Source organism: Oncorhynchus clarkii, chromosome 24, assembly GCF_045791955.1.
Source record: "Oncorhynchus clarkii lewisi isolate Uvic-CL-2024 chromosome 24, UVic_Ocla_1.0, whole genome shotgun sequence".
NCBI lineage: Eukaryota > Metazoa > Chordata > Actinopteri > Salmoniformes > Salmonidae > Oncorhynchus > Oncorhynchus clarkii.
In genome coordinates this window covers 40118230-40130770 of record NC_092170.1, presented here as the reverse complement: position 1 = coordinate 40130770, position 12541 = coordinate 40118230, and the positions used below count along the sequence as shown (strand labels likewise).

At 46.7% G+C, this 12541-nt stretch overlaps 1 protein-coding gene across 2 annotated transcripts; it reads left to right on the top strand.

The window, feature by feature from the left end:
- The first annotated feature begins 4326 nt into the window (after positions 1 to 4326).
- Positions 4327 to 6478, top strand: LOC139382917 (ras-related protein Rap-2b-like). 2 transcript variants are annotated; one of them, XM_071127184.1, is made up of 2 exons: positions 4327 to 5056; positions 5424 to 6478. In XM_071127184.1, exon 1 carries the CDS (start codon positions 4457 to 4459, stop codon positions 5006 to 5008), a length of 552 nt encoding a protein of 183 aa, XP_070983285.1. In that variant the 5' UTR covers positions 4327 to 4456; the 3' UTR covers positions 5009 to 5056; positions 5424 to 6478. The 2 variants fall into 2 exon arrangements, with proteins under 2 accessions (XP_070983285.1, XP_070983286.1); XM_071127185.1 differs by having other exon boundaries at positions 5413 to 5489.
- The last annotated feature ends 6063 nt before the right edge of the window (positions 6479 to 12541 follow it).

Here is a 12541-nt window from a genome sequence, read left to right as displayed (position 1 = left end):
GCTGTGTGGTGCGATTAAAAACCTATTGATCTGACCGAGTCCGTTTCCTCATTCAGTCTGGTGACGAGGTGACAAGGCGATGAGGTCACACTGAGGTCTAGTCATAAACACGCTATACTGCCCTGCCATTGATTACACACTGATGATCACCCCAATGTAGACAGAGAGAGAGAGAGCGAGGGAGAAAGAGAGATAGAGTGCGAGAGAGAGGGTGCGGGGGAGAGAGAGAGAGAGAGTGCAGGTGCGGTAGAGAAAGAGAATGTGGGAGAGAGAGAGTAATAGAGAGGGTGTGGGGAGAGAGAGAGAGAGAGAGAGAGAGAGAGAGAGAGAGAGAGAGAGAGGGGGGGAGGGAGGGAGGGAGGGAGGCAAGCAAGGAAGGAAGGGAGAGAGAGAGGGGGAAGGAGAGAGAGGGAGGGAAGGAGAGAGAGGGAGAGGGAGGGGGAGAGAGAGCGAGAGAGAGCGAAGGAAGGAGAAACACCAAACACCAAATTGAGACTCTGAATGCAGAATTCTGCAAAAATATCCTCTATGTACAACATAACACATCAAATAATGCATGCAGAGCAGAATTAGGCCGATACCCGCTAATGATCAAAATCAACAAAAAAAGCTGTTAAAGTCTACAACCACCTAAAAGGAAGTGATTCCCAAACCTTCCAAAACAAAGCCATCACCTACAGAGAAATTAACCTGGAGAAGAACCCCCTGAGCAACCTGGTCCAACACAAGGACAGCAACACAATTAGACCCAACCAAATCATGAGAAAAAAGAGATAAGTACTTGACACATTGGAAAGAATTAACAAAAAAACACATCAAACTAGAATGCTACTTGGCCCTAAACAGAGAGTTCACAGTGGCAGAATACCTGATCACTGTGACTGACCCAAAATTAAGGAAATCTTTGACTATGTACAGACTCAGTGAGTGTAGCCTTGCTATTGAGAAAGGCTGCCGAAGTGTGCTCACTGCCCACAAAATGAGGTGGAAACTGAGCTGCACTTCCTTTTTTTTTTTTTTTTTTTTACTCCTTTTTCTCCCCAATTTCATGGTATCCAATTGTTGTAGTAGCTACTATCTTGTCTCATCGCTACAACTCCCGTACGGGCTCGGGAGAGACGAAGGTTGAAAGTCATGCGTCCTCCGATACACAACCAACCAAGCCGCTGCTTCTTTAACACAGCGCACATCCAACCCGGAAGCCAGCCGCACCAATGCGCCGGAGGAAACACCGTGCACCTGGCCACCTTGGCTAGCGTACACTGCGCCCAGCCCGCCACAGGAGTCGCTGGTGCGCGATGAGACAAGGACACCCCTACCGACCAAGCCCTCCCTAACCCGGGCGACGCTAGGCCAATTGTGCGTCGCCCCACGGACCTCCCGGTCGCGGCCGGTTACGACAGAGCCTGGGCGCGAACCCAGGACTCTGATGGCACAGCTGGCGCTGCAGTACAGCGCCCTTAACCACTGCGCCACCCGGGAGGCCGTGAGCTGCACTTCCTAACCTCCTGCCCAATGTATGACCATATTAGAGAGACATATTTCCCTCAGATTACACAGATCCACAAAGAATTAGAAAACAAATACAGTTTTGATAAACTCCCATATCTACTGGGTGAAATACCACAGTGTGCCATCACAGCAGCAAGATTTGTGACCTGTTGCCTCAAGAAAAGGGCAACCAGTGAAGAACAAACACAATTGTAAATACAACCCATATTTATGTTTATTTAATTTCCCTTTTGTACTTTAACTACTTGCACATCGTTACAACACTGTATAGACATAATATGATGTGTTTATTATTTTGGAACTTTTGGGAATGTAATGTTTACTGTACAATTTGCATTGTTTATTTCACTTTTGTTTATTATCAATTTCACTTCCTTTGGCAATGTAAACGTATCTTTTTCATGCCAATAAAGCCTTTAAATTGAAATTGAATTGGAAAGAGAGAGAGAGAGAGAGAGAGAGAGAGAGAGAGAGAGAGAGAGAGAGACTTGTTCAGGAGAGAGAGAGAGAGAGGGGGGGGGGGGGGAGAGTAAAATGGGAGGGAAGGAGAGAGAGAGAGAGACAGACAGAGAGACAGTGACAGAGACAGAGACTCTCTGGAGTTTCCCTAACAGAAGTAACCCTGGGTAATTCCAGACAGGCAATATTGTGACAACTGACAGCACCCTGATGTAGTGCGCACACACACACACACACACACACACATACACACACACACACATACACACACACACACACACACACACACACACACAAACAGCTATGTGCCAATTTTACAGGTTCTTGTGTCCTCCGTCTATGCTCCTTATGTATCACATAAGGCTGGTTCCAGTCAGCTCAATGGTAGCATGGCCTAAACCTTAAGACTTCCCACATAGGTAACACCAAGTCCGAACTGAAATGACTTGCCCAAAGGGGTAAATAAAGTGGTTGTATTCTATACCATATTCTCAAATACCACAAAAGATGAGGCCAGAAAACAATCAATAGTGTCAAGTTGGTTTAAATTCCTTAATATGATGACCCCTGTTGCAACGCTGTTATGTTTTGTGTCTGAAAAAAAAAAGATGTGTGAGTGAGTCACTCCCTCGTTAAGGTCAACAAACTCTGATACGTATTATATTTAATCCCAGGTGAACCCATAGTCCCTTCTCCTTTTTGATTTCCACTGTAGGCAGGGCCGGTCCTTGCGTTCGGTCGCCCTAGGAGAGACAAAAAAAAATCCTGTCCCAGCTAAACTAGAATAAGTCCCAGTAAGCAAAATGACGTTGAAAAGACGTCAAAAATACGTATTTTCCAGACGTTGAAGTTAGGTTCAATTTAGGTTGTGAATGAAAGGTGAAAAGGTTTTTTCCCTATGTTTAAAATACATATTTTATTTACAGGAAGTTTTTCAGAAGGTTCATTTTCGGGTTCTAAATGAAAGTTGAAAATACTTATTTTTACCAATGTTGAAATCAAGGCCGGTCCGGACTGCAACAAAAAAAGACGTCCAAAAGGCGTTGGTGTTGATCCATGCTAACTGGGGTGTAGTCTCGCCAGCAATGGAATTGTACGAATTCCCATCCGTGTTGTATGCCCATTGTTTGTAAAATAGGCTGTGGCATTGGCTTTATTAGTCCTGTGACTAATGAATTTGGCTCTTTAAGCTCTGAATATCAGTTACCCAACTTTATCAGGGGTTATCGTGAGTCTATTTGCGATGCGTTTTACACAGCGGGAAACGCAGACCTATTTTCTTTTTATCGCTATCATCACCTTGTCAAAAAAATTGACGGATACAAACTTGAAACCTCTGATCATAACAATGGAAAACTCCTGGACTACCGTTGTGATTGTCCATTCCATATTGTCCATTTAATTTTGACCTGTCCTGTTTTTAGGATATGTTGTTTGTTAACATGACAGCTCGTTTTTTATTTTATTTGATATCGCGCCATTTAGATGAGTCTTGCATGATGTAAAAAAAAAAGTTTCCATCTCATCCAGCCTGCAGGCTACAGAACAGGACACACTCTTTCTACCATTTCCTAAATCGGATACATGATTTATGTTAGATTATCTTCTTGACGGAAAGTTGGTGGAACACAGCAGTGATGCGTCTCTCCAACAGCACCCCCGGAGAGGCGCACTGGGAATGGACAAGCAAAACATTTTGCGCCCCTGCCTTTGACAAAGTGGACACTGCTTTTCACAAGGTGGCGTCAGCACTCAGCTAAAAAGACCATTTGCCAATGGTTGAGAGAAATGGACATTGTTTTTTGGGCAGAATGATGTTTTATGTGTTGTTGTTGGAGCTGCAACTTGGTCAGTTTAGCTCAGAAAATGCCGGCCTAGGCAGGCTATATCACCCGACAGCATTGGATGGTTGAAAACAATATCCCAAAGCCTACAAGAGAGCTTATCAACTCAGTGTTGTTTATTCTCTATGAAATAAAACAAGGTTAAGCATACATCCACGTCCGATTGAGGTGTGTAAACATAGGCCTAAAAAATGCAATGAGTCAATCGATGTGACTCAAGCTTTAACCATCCAAGCCAAAGGTGTGGCAGTTTCCTGTAGCCGACTCCTGTCAGTGGCCAGGGTGTGTGTCTGCGCCTTTAATAAAACGGAGCAGCCGACTCTTTAGTTTATGACGTAAAGACGTTGGCTACGTACTGTGGAGTGTGGGCAGGAAGAGAGCGCACGGTGGCAACTCAAAGAACAGACTTTGGGCAAGGTTCAGAAACCGGTGGAGCTCAACATGTCACATTTCTAATGTTGGGTTACGGTCTGAACTTAACCTACTCTCACCCGAACGTGCACGCCTAGTCCTCGAACTTGTGGATTTGGGACGAAAACTACGACCGGAGGCACAACGGCGTCGCTGCTTGCAGTTTGAAACACAGCAGGGCTCTTGCTGACGGAGAGGAAGAGAGAAGAGAGGGGACTTTTTTCAGAACCATGAGAGAATACAAAGTAGTGGTTCTCGGATCTGGCGGGGTTGGCAAATCCGCATTGACTGTGCAATTCGTAACGGGATCCTTTATAGAGAAATATGATCCCACGATAGAGGATTTCTACCGAAAGGAGATCGAGGTGGACTCGTCGCCTTCCGTTCTGGAGATACTGGACACGGCGGGGACCGAGCAGTTCGCCTCCATGCGAGACCTGTACATCAAAAACGGACAGGGTTTCATCCTAGTCTACAGCTTGGTCAACCAACAAAGCTTCCAAGACATCAAACCAATGAGGGATCAGATCATTCGGGTGAAACGGTACGAGAGGGTGCCGATGATTCTGGTCGGGAATAAAGTGGACCTGGAGGGCGAGAGGGAGGTCTCGGCCGGGGAAGGGAAAGCGCTGGCGGATGAGTGGAATTGCCCGTTTATGGAAACTTCAGCCAAAAATAAAGGCTCGGTGGACGAACTGTTTGCAGAGATTGTCAGACAGATGAACTATTCTTCAGCACCAGGCAGAAACGACCAGTGCTGCTCGTCTTGTGTTATTCTTTAAAAGGAGAATCTAAGTTAAATGTTTTCACATTTCTTAAATTTGCAAATGGTGAGTGAGCCCTTCCTAATATTAAATCTAAACTTAAAAGAAACAAGAATCGAGGAAACTAATACGTTTTGCTTGAAGACAAAAACAGACACATTTTGAACAATACTTTGGTGTTAACTGTCATCATTAGTATTGGAAAGTGTCATATACAATGTGTTGCACAGGCTTAGAAAAGACAGAAATCTCATCTGTACCAGTGTTTACATGGCAGAGTACTTGAATGTTCTGGGAAAATGGCTACAATTTCAAACAACGGGCACTTGCATCCTTGGAAAAAGGGTTAGCCCGGTGCTATGTTGAGATGTTCAATGTAAGCTGACGTTTTTAGTTCACCATATATCTGTTTTTCTTTGGAGGTGTGTTGCAGGTAGTCTGTACTGTTGAATTGTTCTTCGTGGCTCACCTTGGACTGAGTTAAGGAATTCCGTGAGGGAGGAGGGTAGCAGGGAGGGTGAGGGCCACTCTTCAGGAATTCCGTTCGGCTGGAGTATCGTTGCAGCAAACTCAATGTACACACCATTGATGTCAACAGCTCAGCTGAGTTAGCGACCCCTGTCTCAGCTTGCGCTCCCAGCTGGAACTTATCCCCAATGGCAGAGACGTCGAGACTGGGACCTGAAACGCTATGGATATTCCTTTTATGAAAAGAGGATATGACTAGAACAGCATATTTTGTTAATTGATGCATATTAGTTAGTTTTTTGGGGAGGAGGGGGGGGGGGGGGCATTCAATTTTTTGAATTTTTTTCCACCCTCATGGAGTTATGTTCTGTGACCACAGCACACAAAATATGTTTTTCAAAGTCAGTGAGGTTAGAATTGGACACAACTTTTGGTGGAGTGTTATGATGAGTGCCACCCGTTTTTGTTGTTTGTTTCTTCTCCTTCAACATGCGCGAGGACATTTACGTTACTGGCGGACAGACGGCGACCCGACCGCCCTCGCATCGAGTGCCTTTCCAAAACAGCTGTTCAAATTTAGTGCCAACCTGAGAGAGACAAGACTCCCACGACATGGCAATCTACCAAGTTCTTAACTGTTGGTCTGAATAATCTCTTGGGGGTGGGAGAAGAAACAATGTAACAACAAGCCTTTTGATAAAGGAATGGTGGTTGTCTTCTATTTCGTTTTTTTTTGGGGGGGGGGGGGCTTTTGAAAACTAAGATTTTTTGTTGTTGTTGTAATTTCTCTCATGGGTTTAAATTTTAAATACACAGGTACTGGAAACTTTTGACTTAACCAAACACTTCTTCCAGACCATTTAAATGAAAGGAATTCTATGTTTTGTTTTTATTTTAAAGAGAAAATGCGATGTACCATTAAAGTCTAACCCGATTGTAAGTTTAATTTCAGACCAGCCTTTTAACAGCTGTCTGTCTGTTTTAAAAATACTTTTAATACAAATTGCATTTTTTTTAAAACGCCGTTGTTGTGTTTTCTCTCTTTGTAAGTGTGTCTGGTCTCAGGTAAATCAGATCCATTATATTGGGCAGTCTGCTCTCTCTCTCTAGGTTACCAGTAGGGTAGTCTGCTCTCTCTCTCTCTCTCTCTCTCTAGGTTACCAGTAGGGCAGTCTGCTCTCTCTCTCTCTAGGTTACCAGTAGGGTAGTCTGCTCTCTCTCTCTAGGTTACCAGTAGGGCAGTCTGCTCTCTCTCTCTCTAGGTTACCAGTAGGGCAGTCTGCTCTCTCTCTCTCTAGGTTACCAGTAGGGCAGTCTGCTCTCTCTCTCTCTAGGTTACCAGTAGGGCAGTCTGCTCTCTCTCTCTAGGTTACCAGTAGGGTAGTCTGCTCTCTCTCTCTCTAGGTTACCAGTAGGGCAGTCTGCTCTCTCTCTCTCTAGGTTACCAGTAGGGCAGTCTGCTCTCTCTCTCTCTAGGTTACCAGTAGGGCAGTCTGCTCTCTCTCTCTAGGTTACCAGTAGGGTAGTCTGCTCTCTCTCTCTCTAGGTTACCAGTAGGGCAGTCTGCTCTCTCTCTCTAGGTTACCAGTAGGGCAGTCTGCTCTCTCTCTCTAGGTTACCAGTAGGGCAGTCTGCTCTCTCTCTCTAGGTTACCAGTAGGGCAGTCTGCTCTCTCTCTAGGTTACCAGTAGGGCAGTCTGCTCTCTCTCTAGGTTACCAGTAGGGCAGTCTGCTCTCTCTCTAGGTTACCAGTAGGGCAGTCTGCTCTCTCTCTAGGTTACCAGTAGGGCAGTCACAGCTCAGATGTATAAACGGTGTCATTTAAAATCTCTGCAGTCAGTGATAGAATGTAGAAATGAGGTGAAAGGTAACACTAAATGTGTCCAACCATGTCTGAGGATGGCGGGAGAAGACGTGGAAACCGGCCACTTGGGGCAACGGTGACCTTCAAGGTCGAATCTAGCGATATAAAGTTGTTTTTGATATTGTTGTTTTAACCCTTACCTTAACCATTCAGAGTTAATGCCTGACCTTAACCATTCAGAGTTAATGCCTGACCTTAACCATTCAGAGTTAATGCCTGACCTTAACCATTCAGAGTTAATGCCTGGCCTTAACCATTCAGAGTTAATGCCTGACCTTAACCATTCAGAGTTAATGCCTGACCTTAACCATTCAGAGTTAATGCCTGGCCTTAACCATTCAGAGTTAATGCCTGACCTTAACCATTCAGAGTTAATGCCTGACCTTAACCATTCAGAGTTAATGCCTGACCTTAACCATTCAGAGTTAATGCCTGGCCTTAACCATTCAGAGTTAATGCCTGTCCTTAACCAATCAGAGTTAATGCCTGGCCTTAACCATTCAGAGTTAATGCCTGGCCTTAACCATTCAGAGTTAATGCCTGGCCTTAACCATTCAGAGTTAATGCCTGGCCTTAACCATTCAGAGTTAATGTCTAACATTGGGTGAACGTCTGACGTGAGACAGAGAGCTGGTAGGTGGGTGAACGTCTGACGTGAGACAGAGAGCTGGTAGGTGGGTGAACGTCTGACGTGAGACAGAGAGCTGGTAGGTGGGTGAACGTCTGACGTGAGACAGAGAGCTGGTAGGTGGGTGAACGTCTGACGTGAGACAGAGAGCTGGTAGGTGGGTGAACGTCTGACGTGAGACAGAGAGCTGGTAGGTGGGTGAACGTCTGACGTGAGACAGAGAGCTGGTAGGTGGGTGAACGTCTGACGTGAGACAGAGAGCTGGTAGGTGGGTGAACGTCTGACGTGAGACAGAGAGCTGGTAGGTGGGTGAACGTCTGACGTGAGACAGAGAGCTGGTAGGTGGGTGAACGTCTGACGTGAGACAGAGAGCTGGTAGGTGGGTGAACGTCTGACGTGAGACAGAGAGCTGGTAGGTGGGTGAACGTCTGACGTGAGACAGAGAGCTGGTAGGTGGGTGAACGTCTGACGTGAGACAGAGAGCTGGTAGGTGGGTGAACGTCTGACGTGAGACAGAGAGCTGGTAGGTGGGTGAACGTCTGACGTGAGACAGAGAGCTGGTAGGTGGGTGAACGTCTGACGTGAGACAGAGAGCTGGTAGGTGGGTGAACGTCTGACGTGAGACAGAGAGCTGGTAGGTGGGTGAACGTCTGACGTGAGACAGAGAGCTGGTAGGTGGGTGAACGTCTGACGTGAGACAGAGAGCTGGTAGGTGGGTGAACGTCTGACGTGAGATAGAGAGCTGGTAGGTGGGTGAACGTCTGACGTGAGACAGAGAGCTGGTAGGTGGGTGAACGTCTGACGTGAGACAGAGAGCTGGTAGGTGGGTGAACGTCTGACGTGAGACAGAGAGCTGGTAGGTGGGTGAACGTCTGACGTGAGACAGAGAGCTGGTAGGTGGGTGAACGTCTGACGTGAGACAGAGAGCTGGTAGGTGGGTGAACGTCTGACGTGAGACAGAGAGCTGGTAGGTGGGTGAACGTCTGACGTGAGACAGAGAGCTGGTAGGTGGGTGAACGTCTGACGTGAGACAGAGAGCTGGTAGGTGGGTGAACGTCTGACGTGAGACAGAGAGCTGGTAGGTGGGTGAACGTCTGACGTGAGACAGAGAGCTGGTAGGTGGGTGAACGTCTGACGTGAGACAGAGAGCTGGTAGGTGGGTGAACGTCTGACGTGAGATAGAGAGCTGGTAGGTGGGTGAACGTCTGACGTGAGACAGAGAGCTGGTAGGTGGGTGAACGTCTGACGTGAGACAGAGCTGGTAGGTGGGTGAACGATGAAGGAGTAATGGAGATGTGTTATGGTGATGGACAGTGAGGCTGAGATAGGTGGGTGTTTACAAACAGGGATTAATCTGCCCTGTTCTGGGCTGACTGCAGAGCGGTCTGTTCTGGGCTGATTGCGGAGTGGTCTGTTCTGGGCTGATTGCAGAGCGGTCTGTTCTGGGCTGATTGCAGAGCGGTCTGTTCTGGGCTGATTGCAGAGCGGTCTGTCCTGGGCTGATTGCAGAGCGGTCTGTTCTGGGCTGATTGCAGAGCGGTCTGTTCTGGGCTGATTGCAGAGCGGTCTGTTCTGGGCTGATTGCAGAGCGGTCTGTTCTGGGCTGATTGCAGAGCGGTCTGTTCTGGGCTGATTGCAGAGCGGTCTGTCCTGGGCTGATTGCAGAGCGGTCTGTTCTGGGCTGATTGCAGAGCGGTCTGTTCTGGGCTGATTGCAGAGCGGTCTGTCCTGGGCTGATTGCAGAGCGGTCTGTTCTGGGCTGATTGCAGAGCGGTCTGTTCTGGGCTGATTGCAGAGCGGTCTGTTCTGGGCTGATTGCAGAGCGGTCTGTTCTGGGCTGATTGCAGAGCGGTCTGTTCTGGGCTGATTGCAGAGCGGTCTGTCCTGGGCTGATTGCAGAGTGGTCTGTCCTGGGCTGATTGCAGAGCGGTCTGTCCTGGGCTGATTGCAGAGCGGTCTGTCCTGGGCTGATTGCAGAGCGGTCTGTTCTGGGCTGATTGCAGAGCGGTCTGTTCTGGGCTGATTGCAGAGCGGTCTGTTCTGGGCTGATTGCAGAGCGGTCTGTCCTGGGCTGATTGCAGAGCGGTCTGTCCTGGGCTGATTGCAGAGCGGTCTGTCCTGGGCTGATTGCAGAGCGGTCTGTCCTGGGCTGATTGCAGAGCGGTCTGTTCTGGGCTGATTGCAGAGCGGTCTGATCTGGAAAAGGGGAAACAAAAAGAAGACTGTGACGTGTGTGTTTACATATTTATGTGGAAGTGTGTGTTTGGCTGTGTCTGTAGACAGAGTGTGTGTTTGCCTGTGTCTGTAGACTGAGTGTGTGTTTGCCTGTGTCTGTAGACAGAGAGAGTGTGTGTTTGGCTGTGTCTGTAGACTGAGAGAGTGTGTGTTTGCCTGTGTCTGTAGACTGAGAGAGAGTTTGTGTTTGCCTGTGTTCTGTAGACTGAGAAAGAGAGTGTGTGTTTGGCTGTGTCTGTAGACTGAGAGAGTGTGTGTTTGGCTGTGTCTGTGGACTGAGAGAGTGTGTGTTTGGCTGTGTCTGTAGACTGAGAGAGAGTGTGTGTTTGCCTGTGTCTGTAGACTGAGAGAGAGTGTGTGTTTGGCATTTTACATGAATTGTTCTGTTATTTTTTTTTTCTCTAATTTTCTCATTAGCTGCAAAATTCTCTCACTTAGTTGTTAGACCACAGTTCTGAAGGTAGCAACTATCACAGTTTCAGTTAGGCTAGCATTTAGCCTGTTGCTGTGCTAGAGTGGATCTCCTTGCTTAAGGAATGGCTTGAAGCCTCTCAGGCCTTAGACAGCTAAAACGCAACCAGACAGATAGTCAGATAGGTCACCGTGTGCTACAGAGTTGTGGGTGGATATCTGCACCAGATATGTCTTCCCCCCTCTGCGCTGCCTCACTTTTAAAGGGAAATGGAAACGAAGATACCTCGTCCTTTGTACAACTGAATGCATTCAACTGAATCGTGTCTTTCAACCCAACCTCTCTGAATCAAGCACTCGCTGTGGTGTAAACATCTGATGGCAGAATAATATTTTCCTTTGGAGAGAAAAGGACTAGATTGTGAGTTCCTGTTTTTCTCTTGATTCATCCATCTCTGCCTTTTTCAGAGAGGAAAAGGGGAAAGTTTCACTTCCTCTCCTCCGTTACCAAACATGGATCTGTTGAGTGGTGTGAACGGTTCAGTTGCAGTCTTGGTTAGAACATGTATTTGAGTTTTATAACGTTATAAATCATTTGTAACCGTGTAGTGTAGCCTAACAGTGTGGAGCCTATGTACTCTTGCACATGCCTGTGAAGTGGGACAGATTCTATGCAGTACTTTTTTTGTTGTTGTTTTGTTTAACATTCCGAGAGCCCCGCCCCACTGTGCATGTTTGGACCTTTTCAGCCAACAGGAAGTGTTCGTGAGGTTTACACACGGTCTGCATTTTCTCATTGTCCTGCTGGTCATGGGAGGTGGTCATATGATGTGGTTGCCATGGTTTGGGGGACATGGAGAAGTGGTATGAGTGGCCGTCTTTCTCCTTCCTAACCTCAGGCTAGTTCTGTAGCTGGAGGTCAGGCTGCTCTAGTGATAGTGTTAGGTTCCTAATCACTCTCTCGCTCTCTCTTGCTCTCTCTCTCTCTCTCTCTTGCTCTCTCTCTCTCTCTCTCTTGCTCTCTCTCTCTCTCTTGCTCTCTCTCTCTCTCTCTTGCTCTCTCTCTCTCTCTCTTGCTCTCTCTCTCTCTCTCTCTTGCTCTCTCTCTCTCTCTTGCTCTCTCTCTCTCTCTCTTGCTCTCTCTCTCTCTCTCTTGCTCTCTCTCTCTCTCTCTCGCTCTCTCTCTCTCTCTCTCTCTCTCTCTTTCTTCAAGGCCATACAAGTTGCTTTTTGTCCAATTAGATGTTAGCTTTAAAGAATATGCCTTGCCGTTGTGTCGTCCCTGCTCCTGTCACGCTCGTTGATTAACCAATGGCCTTTTATCATTTGTGCAAAAGTTTGTCCTCTGCTCCATCCTCTCTCCTCCGTGACGTGGTGGAGGAGATTTGTTAGTAGGTGAACGGAAGAGAGTCCTCCCCTCGATAGCCACCTTTCATCGAAGATAGTCGTGTGTCCTACCGTGGAAGAGTTTTAAAATCTTTGATTCAACTTTTGTTTTGTTGGAGGAGAAATGCATGCTCATGTTTAAAAACAACCGTTGTATCTATAAAATGTCTGCCACAACTAGTAAAATTTGTTTTTACCATTTTACATGTGTGTGTGTGTATGTATGTATGTATGTATGTATGTATGTATGTATGTATGTATATACAGTGCCTTGCGAAAGTATTCGGCCCCCTTGAACTTTGCGACCTTTTGCCACATTTCAGGCTTCAAACATAAAGATATAAAACTGTATTTTTTTTGTGAAGAATCAACAACAAGTGGGACACAATCATGAAGTGGAACGACATTTATTGGATATTTCAAACTTTTTTAACAAATCAAAAACTGAAAAATTGGGCGTGCAAAATTATTCAGCCCCTTTACTTTCAGTGCAGCAAACTCTCTCCAGAAGTTCAGTGAGGATCTCTGAATGATTCAATGTTGACCTAAATGACTAATG